Raw genomic sequence first — 12092 nt, forward strand, 5'->3', positions numbered from 1 at the left:
ATGTATATATAGTATCTAGATATAAACATAACAAGCACTCTGAATACAATGGAGATCCTTAATTTTATAGGTTCTTTTCATCATTAAGAGCAAAAATGCCATGAGTGTGCAACAATTCTTTCATCAAGTCAAAGTCTGTCAAAAATCCATTTGTCTTTTTCCATTAAGTCTTTTCTGACTCAGTGTGTATAGTTCATCCTACACAAATTCCTGAGAGAAGTGACCACAAAATCAGAAGAAAATAGCAAAGTAAAAAGAGCTACATCAAAAGCCTCCAAGAAAAATAGAAATTGTTCTCAAGCTTAAAAAAAGAATTTTTAAAAATCAAATAAGAGAAGCAGAGGGAAGATTGGGGAAAGAAATAACACTGATGAAAGATAATCATGAAAAAAATTGCTTACTGAAAGAGGCACAAAAAAATCTTTAAGAAAACATCAACTTAAAAAAAACATAGACCAAATGGTAAAAAAGGCATAAAAATCCACTGAAGAGAAAAACTTAAAAAGCATAATTAGCCAAATGGAAAAATATGTACAAAATTTCACTGAAGAAAAAAATTCTTTATTGAAGAAGAATTGGGCAAATGGAAAAGGAGGTATAAAAGTTCAAAAAAGAAAATGTTTTCCTAAAAATTGGAATTCATCAAATGGAAGGTTATGACTCCATGAGATATCAAAACACAATTTTTAAAAATTGGGAAAAATAGAGAAGCAAATGCAAAATGTCTCACTGGGAAAACAAATGACCTGGAAACTAAATCCAGAAGAGGTAATTTAAGAATTTTTCAACTAACTGAAAACCAGGATCAAAAACAGAGCTTGGACATCATATTTCAAGAAATTTTAAACATCAAGATACAACCTACAATTAGATGGTAAAAAAGAAATGGAAATAATCCACCAATCATGGCTGAAAAAGATCCCAGGAATATTTCAAATTCCAGGATAAGAAGAAAAAAAAAAGCAAGCCATGGAGCCATAGTCAGAATAAAATAGAATTCAGGAGCTTCTATATTAAAGGAGCAGAGGATTTGGAATATGATATTTTAGAGAGCAAAGGAATAGGTTACAACTAAGAATCACTTACCAAGTAAAAGTGAGTATAATCCTTCAAGGGAAAAATGTATATTTAATGAAATAGAGGACTTTTAAGCATTCCCAATGAAAAAAACCAGAGCTGAATAAAAAATATAATTTACACATATAAAACTCAAAAGAATCATAAAAAACAAATAGGAAAGAGAAATCATAAGAATTCAATGAAACAAACTACTTACATTCCTACATGGAAGATATTTGAAATTCCTAAGAACTTTATCATATTAGGGCAGTGAAAAAGAATTTATACATAGACAGAGGGCATAGGCATAAGATCACTATGATATCTAAAATGATATAAGAAGATTTCTAAAAAATAAAATTGAGGGATAAGAAAGAGGGATACACTGGAAGGAGGAAGGGACAGGTAGAATAGAGTAAATTATTTCACATGAAAGAGGTTCATTGTGTATAAAAATCTAAAATGGATATAAAAATCTATCTTGCCCTATAGGAAAGTAGGGGGGAAGAGGAGATGTCTGAGAGAAGAGAGGGCAGATTAAGGGAGAAAGTAGTCAGAAACAAAATATTTCTGAGGAGGGGCAGGGTGAAAGGAGGGTGAAAGGAGGGGGAGAGGGAGAGGGGGAGAGGGAGAGGGAGAGAGAGAGGGGGAGGAGGAGGAGGAGGAGGAGGAGGGGAGGGGGAGGAGGAGGAGGAAGAGGGGAGGAGGAGGAGAGGAGGAGGAGGAGGAGGAGGAGGAGGAGGAGGAGGAGGAGGAGGAGGAGGAGGAGGAGGAGGAGGAGAAGAAGGAGAAGAAGAAGAAGAAGAAGAAGAAGAAGAAGAAGAAGAAGAAGAAGAAGAAGAAGAAGAAGAAGAAGAAGAAGAAGAAGAAGAAGAAGAAGAAGAAGAAGAAGAAGAAGAAGAAGAAGAAGAAGAAGGAGAGAGAGAGAGAGAGAGAGAGAGAGAGAGAGAGAGAGAGAGAGAGAGAGAGAGAGAGAGAGAGAGAGAGAGATGGATTAATAGGGCAAAATAGGATAGAGGGAGGGAAAAGCTAATAATAGCTTTTTTTAAGCCTTACTTTCCTGTCTTAGAATCAATACTGTATATTGATTCCAAGTCAGAAGACCAATAAGGGCTAGGCAATGGGGGTTAAGGGACTTGCTTAAGGTCCCATTGCTAGGAAGTATTTGAGGTCAGATTGGAGCCTAAGACCTCCTCTTTCTTGACCTGGTTCTCAATCCACCAAGCCACCTATCTGCCCCGAGCAATAACTTTGAAAAAAATTTTAATAGCAAGTTTTTCTAATGAAGGCTGCATTTCTAAAATAGCGAACTTGAGTCAAATTATAAATTTATAAGTCACTCCCAAATGATAAATGATCAAAGAATATGAAGTCAGTTTTCAAATGAAGAAATCAAACCTATCTATAGTTATATGAGGGTAGCTTAGTGTATTGAGAGCCAGGCCTAGGGATGGGATGTCCTAAATTCAAATCTGGCCTCAGATACTTCCCAATTGTGTGATCCTAGGCAAATCACTTAAACTCCCATTGCCTAACCCTTACCTCTCTTCTGCCTTAGAGCCAATACACAGTATTGACTCCAAGATGGAAGGTAAGGGTTTAAAAACAGAAAGATATGGAGGAGGGAGTTAAGCTATGAAGGGGTTTGAACACCAAGTTGGGATTTTTGCATTTGATACTGGAGGTGAAAGGGAGTCAATGGAGTTTTTTGAGTAGGGAAGTGACATGGAGGGACCTAAGCATTAGGAAAATTACTCTGATCGTTGAATGGAAGAGGGATCAGAACAGAGAGAAATCTGAGACAGGTTTCCTACCACTTATTAGGCTACTGCAATAATCCAGGTGAGAGGTAAGAAGGCTTGAGCCAAAGTGGTGGCTATGTAAGAGGAGAGAAGGGAGTTTATTGTAAAGATGCTGGAGAGATGAAATTGATAGTCCCTGGCAACAATTAGGATGGAGGGGGCAGGAAGGGGTAAGAGATAGTGAGGATTGGAGAATGTTACCTAGATTTCAAAGCTGAGGGACTGGATGGTGTTGATATTTACAGGAATAGAAAAGTTAAGATGGAGGAGACATAGGCATGTTTGTAGGCAGTAGAGAAGGAGCCAGTAGAGAGGGAGAGACTGAAAATAAGTGAGAGTAGGGATAACGGGAAGCAATCTGTTGGAGGAGAAGGGTTGGAATAGGATCTCTTTCCCAGATAGAGAGGTTAGCCTTGGTAGGGAATAAATCCACCTCATGGTGTGAAACAGGTAAAGGAGGAGAGGATGGCAGAAGACACCCAAGTGATGGGAAATTAGGAAGAGGGGTGAGAAGGAAGGTTAGAGAGGGTGGCCTCCATTTTTTCCATATGATATTAAGCAGGTTCTCAGTTGAAAGGTGGGGAGAAGAGAAGTCTGGAAGGTTTAGGCAGGAATTAAAAGGTTTGGAAGAACTGTTGTAAAGAGTAGAATAGTGAACTGATAATGGGGGGGTATAGTAAGAATGCCTAGCAACAATGAGTTGCCAAATAAGATTATGTAGCATAAATTCATAGTGGATGCAGTCAGAATGGCTGTATGATTTTTTCCACTTTTATTCAGCAGCACCCTGTGTAGAAGGCAGTAAATGGTGGATGTGAGCCAAGGTTGAGAGGCTTGGCAAGGAGAAATCAGCAAAATGATAAGGGGGTTAGAAACTCAAGAGAAGCAGTAAGTATAGAGTTGAAATGGTTAACCAAGAAATCACCAAAGGGCTCATTTTAGGAGTTACTGGTTTTCTAAAATTATTGCTTACATGTTTTATGGGAGGGGGGAGAAGGGCCAAACCATTTAAGGATATATTCAGTATGAGAAACAGGCAGTCTATGAATCAGGAATATACTCAATATCAGAAGATAGCTAGAATCTATGAAATATTTTATTTCATTTATAAGAATCCACAATACTAAGTGATGGTCAACAAAGCATGATAAAAAATGTGGTCAGAAAAATGGTTCTTTTCAGTATATTAGTAGAGTCAGAAAAAAAGTACAGACTATTTAAGTAAACCTACCTCTTCCATAATAGGCCTGTGCTTGCTGCAACTGCAGATGTTCCCAGGAAAGCTGCCATCATCAATCGGCGCCTATTTTGAGTAAACTGTGATGATCCATGGTATCTTCGGGAAACAACAGCCAATCTTGCCACAGCAGGGAAGAAACGAAGACAAAACATTCTGTGGATATAAAGTAGAAATGTTATTCTCTGCTGGTTAAAAACAAGTAAACAAAATGCTAACTTTTTGTTAATTTTCATTAAGTCCTCACCACTACTTCCAACCCTCAAATGATGTTTTAAAGTTGGAATCATCAAATTAATTATGATGTTGGTTAAAAAATTAAAAAGTAGATTAGTTGAATAGGCTAGATTAGGATGAATAAAAAACAAGTAAACTAAAAAATCACAGTATTTAAAAAATTGAAGAACATAAATGACTTTAAGAAAAACTGGGTTATGGACAAGAAGTTCTGGGAAAACTATAAAGCTGCTCAGCAGAAATTAGATCAACATTTTATACCATATATGTCATAACAAGCTTAAAATGGATAAATGGACTGAATATGAAATTAAAGGTCACACCATAAAAAGTATTAGAAAAGAATCAGATCAGATACATTTTATATTATGCTTAAGAGAAAGTTAAAAAAAAAGAGATAATCATAAAAATACAGATAATTTCTATTAAATGATTGAAACTTCTGCAAAAACAATGCAACTTAGATAAGGAAGGGAAGCTGTCAATTAGGAGAAAAGATCTTTTCATCAAGTATGTCTAAGAAGGATCTGATGGTCAAGATATATATATATATATGTGGATAAAATCAAACTACATAATACCACAAGTCATATCTTAATGGTTAAGTAGCCAAAGAATAAAAATAAACAGTTATCAGAAGTGCAAATTATTAAATTGGTTGTTCCATTTCCCTGAAATATAATAAAAATACAAATCCAAACAATTATGGGTTTTTGGCCTCTCAGCAAATTGGCAACGATGAAAAATGATGGAAATAGTGTTATGTTGGAAAGGCTACAGAAAGACAGGCACACTGATGGTGGAACTATGAACTGGTTTGATCCTTCTGACAAGGAGATTTGGATTTATTCGAAGAAAGTGATGAAAATATAATTTTCTTCTGACCCAATGATTCCATTGCTAGCCATATACACTAGGAAGATGAAAGACAGAAACAAAAATCTCATATATACCAAAATAGTTATTATGATACTTTTGATGATACAAAATAACTAGAAACAAAGTAGATATGAAAAGTCTGGAAATAGCTAAACAAATTGTGGTACAGGAAAATGGAATATTACTACACTGTTAGAAATAACATGAAGAATTCATAGATTATATAAAGATTTCAATGACAAATAAGCTGGCAAAACCAAGAATAATATACAATGGCTACAAAAACAAGAATAGAAAGAATAAAACCTGTATGGAATGCTTTGTAATTATATGGAAGAGGCAACATGGCACAGTGAAAAGGCTCTGGAATTTTAACACCTATGTTGACTTTGGTATATATGACCTGAGTAACCTTGGGAAAATCAATTAACATGGCAGGGACTCAATTTCTTAATCAGTAAAATGAAGGGATTAGACCATTTGATCTTTAAGGTCATTCTTAACTCCACATTTATGAATCTATAATGATTTTAAAATGTGCATTCCTACTTTCTTTGCAAAGGTGGAGTACTATGATTGTGGAGTAATGATTATTCTGTCAGGTTTGGCCAATGTAGTATTGGTTTTGTTGAACTGATTTTTTCCCCCTTTCTTTTTTATTTGTTATGAGAAATAGTTCTCTAGGTGGAGAATGGGGAGAACATTAGAAAGGAAGGTGATGTAAAAACAAAAGATAATGTATAAATTATTTTGATATGCTTGAGTTTCCTTACTATGTGAGTGATAAAAATGTGTAAGACTGATTCTATTTACCTGGATGCAGACTGATATGGAGAAGATGACTGTCTTTAGGACCCAGAGCAACTTGAAGAAGCTGATTGTCTTTGAAAGCAACAGCCTGGCTGAGGTAACCATAAAAACCAGCTCTCTTAGTCCTGGGATATTAGACTAGATTTAGGTTCCACTTGCTACTGGCTCATTCCATACCAGCTCTTAGGGTCTTTCTAGGATTGAAATAACCAAAAGTCCTTATAAACATAGCTTGTCTCATAACACTATCTCTGTAGCTCGAGCTATTTTGGAACTGCCTGCTATTATATTTAACTTTGATGAAGACACCTACTGGTATTGGTTTCTGTACTACCACTGTCTGCTCAAGTAAGGGGACCTGGTTATTTCATTGGTTTATCAGGCTAAACAATGTATTATCACACCCCAAAATACGTACCAAGGAGGTCTTTATTCCCCCTTGCATCTGGCAATCCATCACACCCCACCCCCTGGAAATTCTCTGCCCATACCACCCCAGATCCCTCTCCTTGGATCAGCCCCTTTCAGCTCCTTCTCCCATTTCCCTTTGATAAAATATTACTTTGTCTTCTCTTTGCTGCTTTTGAATTGGGCTCCTTGGAAATAGGCAGGAAATCTATATGTACATATATAAGTCCTTGCTTAATAAAGATTATCTTGATTTTTTAAAATATCTTTGCAGAAAATGAGCCTGGCTCATACTTTGTGAAGTGTCTTTTGGGAAATCTTCCTCTTGGAGATAAGAGCTACTAGACTCTTGTTGGAGCTATGCTTGTCACAGTGCCCGAAGATGTTTGTTCCTCCTTGGGGGAAGAGAGACCTAAGTTCCATGGAGTTCATGAATCAGTTTATAACATAAAAAGCTACTGTCCCCTTCAATTACTTGTTATACCTGAAGCAATCAAAGATGTAGCATGTGCAGAACCATTGTAGGCCCTACAAAGAACACAAAAGAAATAGGTTACCACCTCATTAAGTTAATAATCTAGTTAGACAAGATATGCATGAAACAAATGGAGATCTTGGAAGATCTAAGTGAAAAATACTATCTAAACTAACGACTAAAAAAGTGGAGGAAGTACTTTTTTCATGAAGAAAAATCTTAAATTGAACAGCTTTTGTCTGTCATCAAGCATTTATGAAACACTTACTTTGGTCCAGGCACTGTGCTACAGAATGGAGACAAAGAAAAAGGCAAAAAGCTTGCAATCTAATGGGGAAAAGGGTCTATTACTAGGTGGCTTTTGTGAGGGTAAGCTTTCTAGAAAATGGTGTGAAAGTCAAAAACACAAATGTTGCTACTTTGAGCCTAGGGGAAATAGGAGACTAGGTTCCTATGATCACCAAAAACTGTAATCTTTCACTAGACTTCTGAAAATAAAATTTTCTGTGTACAATTCTTTGTAACCAAACACTAATTCTGGTAATATATATTTTTCCTAATAAAGTAACCATGAAATAACTCATAAAATGAGGAGTGGGGAATCAGAGACATCACACTAGACATGGGGGGGGGGGCAGGAGCTGTGATGTCAGATGAACCTTGAGGTTAAAAAAAGCAAAGGGGCATATATCTCTACTCTCCCTTCTGGCTTGGTGGTTAAACTGATCCCCTCAGGATCAATACGGCAGGAAACCCTGTGGTGTGGGCAGCAGAGGAGGCAAGAAGTTTGTTGGGGAAAACTCAGGAAGAGAGCAGGGTGACCTTCATCTCATTTAGCCACTTTTCCATTTTTTCCAATTCCCTCACATCACACTCTTGGAGAGGCTACTTTATCACTTTCTGGAGTGCATTTGTGAACACTTTTAACAAATACTTTCCTCCAAAACTTGGAGCTGATAGTGGCCATGGGTATTTCAGCACAAAGTTCATCTATACCTTTATTTTCTCAATAACTATATCACTGGCTTTGCATGCTTGGGCTTAGAGCCATATAGGACTTCTACTACGCATTGGGGGAATAATTACAATGTCAAACTTGAGTTTTAAAGGCAAAGAAAATATGCAACTAATACATGGGGAGTTCTTTACAATGGTATGGTGAATAAGATTAGTGAAGCATCTTGCAGCATATCAGACACTCCAGAAACTTATATGCAACAAATGTACATCTCATTTTTTCTCTACTGTTCACAGCCATATGAATGTGCATAGTTGTGAATTTTACAAATATTAAATGTCAGAATGTTGAGATTTGACCATATATACAAAATAAAGATAATCCCAGAAGGGAAGGCAATAACAGCTGAGTTGATCTCTATTACTTGTACTTGTGTTTACTTTTCTAGACTTATCTCCCAAGGTTATATACTAAGCCCTCTTATTAGTCTTATTGTTGTTATTAGTTCCATGGTTTATTGGAGTCACAGATATGTATGTATTGTGTATCGGTCCAGCCCTTGTCTTTCTACTAAACTTCAGTTCCACATTACCAATTATCCATTGAACATTACAAACTGGATGCCCTGGGGACATCTTAATTCAACATGTTCAAAATCATACTCAATATTTCCTTTACCTCAAACCCCCACACTTTCAAAATTTATCTATTTCTATTGAAGATATCTTCCTCTCAGACTTATATGAAAGATATTATAGAGGTACACTCAAGAGAACTCAGCAATAGAAGGGATATTGGGAGTAGGGGGTGGAAGAAAGTAAGTAGTTGATGCCACCTAATTTGTGGCCCTGGGTGATACAGAGGATGGTGGTGCCCTCAATAGTAATGGAAGAGTTAGGAAGATGGGAAGGTTTAGGACAGCAGTTCTCAACCTCTCAATTTGTAGCAATGAGAATACATAATGCATATCAGGTATTTACATTCTGAATCATAACTGTAGCAAAATTACAGTTTTTTTTAATATATTTTATTTGATCATTTCCAAGCATTATTCGTTAAAGACATAGATCATTTTCTTTTCCTCCCCCCCCACCCCCCGTAGCCGACGCGTAAGTCCACTGGGCATTAGATGTTTTCTTGATTTGAACCCATTGCTTTGTTGATAGTATTTGCATTAGAGTGTTCATTTAGAGTCTATCCTCTGTCATGTCCCCTCAACCTCTGTATTCAGGCAGTTGCTTTTCCTCGGTGTTTCCACTCCCATAGTTTATCCTTTGCTTATGAATAGTGTTTTTTTCTCCTAGATCCCTGCAAATTGTTCAGGGACATTACACCGCCATTTATGGAGAAGTCCATTATGTTCGATTATACCACAGTGTATTAGTCTCTGTGTACAATGTTCTCCTGGTTCTGCTCCTCTCGCTCTGCATCACTTCCTGGAGGTTGTTCCAGTCTCCATGGAACTCCTCCAAAAATTACAGTTTTGAAGTAGCCACCAAAATAATTTTTTGGTTTGGGGTCACTGCAACATGAGGAACTGTATTGCAGGGTCACGGCATTAGAAAGGTTGAGAACCACTGGTTTAGGGGAAAAGATAATGCATTCCATTTTGGACATATCTAGTTAAAATATATGGGACATCTAGTTCAAGATGTTAAATAGACAGAGATGTGTCACCAGGGTTATACTGCAGTCAAGAAAGCTAACATAATTTAAATAAATAACACTAAGTAACATTAAAGGAGACATAATGGGTGTGGAGCCACATTCTCCTCCAAAAACCTTAAAATAATATCTCAAATAAAAATTCTGGAGTGGCAAAGCTACAAAAGGTTGGGGTAAAACATTTTTCTCACCCAAGACAACTTGGGAGGTTGGCAGGAGAGATCTGTAACATTAAGGTGGGGGCAGCCCAAAGTTCATGCAGCTCATATAGCAGCACCAGCTACAGCCCTTGGAGGCAGTTGCAATAGCAGTAGCAGAAGGTTCAGGAGCTCCAAGTACAGAGACAGTAGGGTAGTCAAAAAACTGGTCAGAAAGAAATGACAGGTGACTCTCTGCTGGCACTGGGTGCAGCTGGTGTTAACTGGCAATTCCATTGCCCATATGCAGTTCTGGGTCAAAATTCCAGGGCAGAGAGGAGCATTTGAAATCCATCACAAAGGCATCAGGGTAGTGGTCACAATTTCAAGGCTGAGAGGAACATTAGCACTTGTGGCTGTAAGAGATCAGGGAACCTGGTCACAGTTCCAGGATCAAGACCCTTGAGTTCCACTTTCATTGGAAGTGGTTCTATATGTACATTCTCTCTCTCTCTCTCTCTCTCTCTCTCTCTCTCTCTCTCTCTCTCTCTCTCTCTCTCTCTCTCTCCCTCTCTCTCCCTCTCTCCCTCTCCTCTCTCTCCCTCTCCCTCTCTTTCTCTGAACAGGATAAAAAGAGAGAAGGGTAAACAGAAGAAAATGTGACAGGCTAAATAAAACACAGTTAATAATCATTAACAGCAAATGTGAATGGGATGAGTTTATCCATAAAATGGAAGTGGAGAGCAGAATAGATTAGAAACTAGAATCTAATAATATGTTGTTTAAAAACACACACTTGAAACAAAAAACACACACATAGATTTAAAATAAGGAGGTGAAGCAGGATCTATTATGCTTCAGCTGAAGGGAAAAAGCAAAACCAGACCTAATTAAAAGAGATAATCAGAGAAACTATATTTTGCTAAAAGGCATCAAAGACAATATCAAAAAAATTTACAGCAAGTTTCTCTGACAAGAACCTCATCTCTCAGATATATAGGGAACAGCAAAATTTTAAAAATCCCCCAATTGATAAATGGTCAAAGGATTTGAAAATGAAGTTTTCAGAAGAATCAGTTATTATCTAAAGCCATGGGAAAAAAAGCTCTAACTCACTAATGATTAGAGAAATGCAAATAAAAACAACTTTGAGGTACCACCACCTCACACCTATCAGAAATGATGAATGCTGGAGGGGATGAGAAAAAATAGGCAGAATAATCAACTGTTGATAGACTTGTGAATTAGGCCAAACATTTTGGGGAACAGTTTGGAACTATGTTTAAGGGGCTATAGAGCTGTGCATGCCCTATATCTGGCAATATCCCTAAGTAGGTCTGCATCCCAAAGAGTTCAAAGAACAAGGAAAAGGTCAAAAATATTTATAGTAGCTCTTTTTGTGGTGGCAAAGAATTGGAAATTGCTCATCAATTGGGGAATGGTTGAACAAGATGTGGCATATGACTGTGACAGATCCTACTGTGCTGTAAGAAATGATGAGAGGGATGGTTTCAGAAAGACATGGGAAGACCTTTATGAAATGATACAAAGTGAAGGTGAACAGAAGTAAGAGATCATTGTACATAGTAACTGCAATTCTGTAATGATAATCAACTGTGAAAGTCTTAGCTGCTCTGATTAATACAGTGATCCAAGACAATTCCAAAGGACTCATGATGAAAAATGCCATCCAACTCCATTGAGAAAGAACTGATGAATTTTTCAAATTTATAGTTCTTGCTTTTTTTGTGATATTGTTAGTATGGAAATGTTTTGTATGCCTTCACACATATAACTGTTATCAAACTGCTTGCCTTCTCAGAGAGAGAAAGAGAATTTGGAACTGAAAAAAAATTTTTAAGTAATGATAACTTTTTTTAAAGAGAGAGGCAGACAGATATAATGTCTAAGACTAGAATGATCAGTGTCCCACTTTTTGCCCTGGAAATGGCATTTTAAGAAAGTCATTAATTAGCTAAAGAATGTCCAAATGAAGGCAGCTAGGATGATAAGGTCTCAGGTTAATGCCATATCAGGACCAGTTGATCGAAGAGAAATGTTTAGCTGGGAGAAAAGGAAATTTGGAATATGATAGCTATTTTCAAGTATTTGAAGGTCTGGTCTGTAGAAAAGAGTTTATACTTCACAGAATCACAGAATTCCAAGTTTGGAAGGAACCTCAGCAGCTACCAGGTTCAACCATACTTAAAGAAAAAAAAAATTCTCCTAAAACATACATTATTCTGTCAGTCAGCTAGTACTTGCTAAGGGTTTACTATGTTCTAGGTACTAAGCCAAATGCTAGGGATACAAGAAAAAACATGTCAAAAAATCATACATTCAAGATTGTACATAGAATATCAATGAAAGATAATCTTAGAAGAAAGGTACTATTGGATAAGGGGAAGGCAATGGGGAAAAAGGT

At 36.9% G+C, this 12092-nt stretch overlaps 1 protein-coding gene and 1 pseudogene across 8 annotated transcripts in view; one reads left to right on the forward strand and one right to left on the reverse strand.

Moving 5' to 3' along the window:
- MICU1 (mitochondrial calcium uptake 1) overlaps positions 1 to 12092 on the reverse strand; it is a 238341-nt gene that overhangs the window by 199383 nt on the left and 26866 nt on the right. For 3 of the 8 annotated variants that reach the window (XM_056799458.1, XM_056799451.1, XM_056799463.1), the window contains exons 2-4: positions 6917 to 6960; positions 6028 to 6218; positions 4093 to 4254 (exon numbers count right to left, since the gene is read on the reverse strand). In XM_056799458.1, the coding sequence (XP_056655436.1) occupies positions 4093 to 4253 (161 nt within the window). In that variant the 5' untranslated portion in view covers position 4254; positions 6028 to 6218; positions 6917 to 6960. Of the gene's footprint in view, positions 1 to 4092; positions 4255 to 6027; positions 6219 to 6726; positions 6889 to 6916; positions 6961 to 12092 lie in introns of those variants that run through there. The other 5 variants (XM_056799460.1, XM_007478362.3, XM_007478360.3 and 2 more) reach the window with 3 other exon arrangements.
- Positions 6032 to 12092, forward strand: part of LOC100616836 (40S ribosomal protein S3-like) — a 28918-nt pseudogene continuing 22857 nt past the window's right edge.

This window comes from Monodelphis domestica, chromosome 1 (genome assembly GCF_027887165.1).
Source record: "Monodelphis domestica isolate mMonDom1 chromosome 1, mMonDom1.pri, whole genome shotgun sequence".
Lineage (NCBI taxonomy): Eukaryota > Metazoa > Chordata > Mammalia > Didelphimorphia > Didelphidae > Monodelphis > Monodelphis domestica.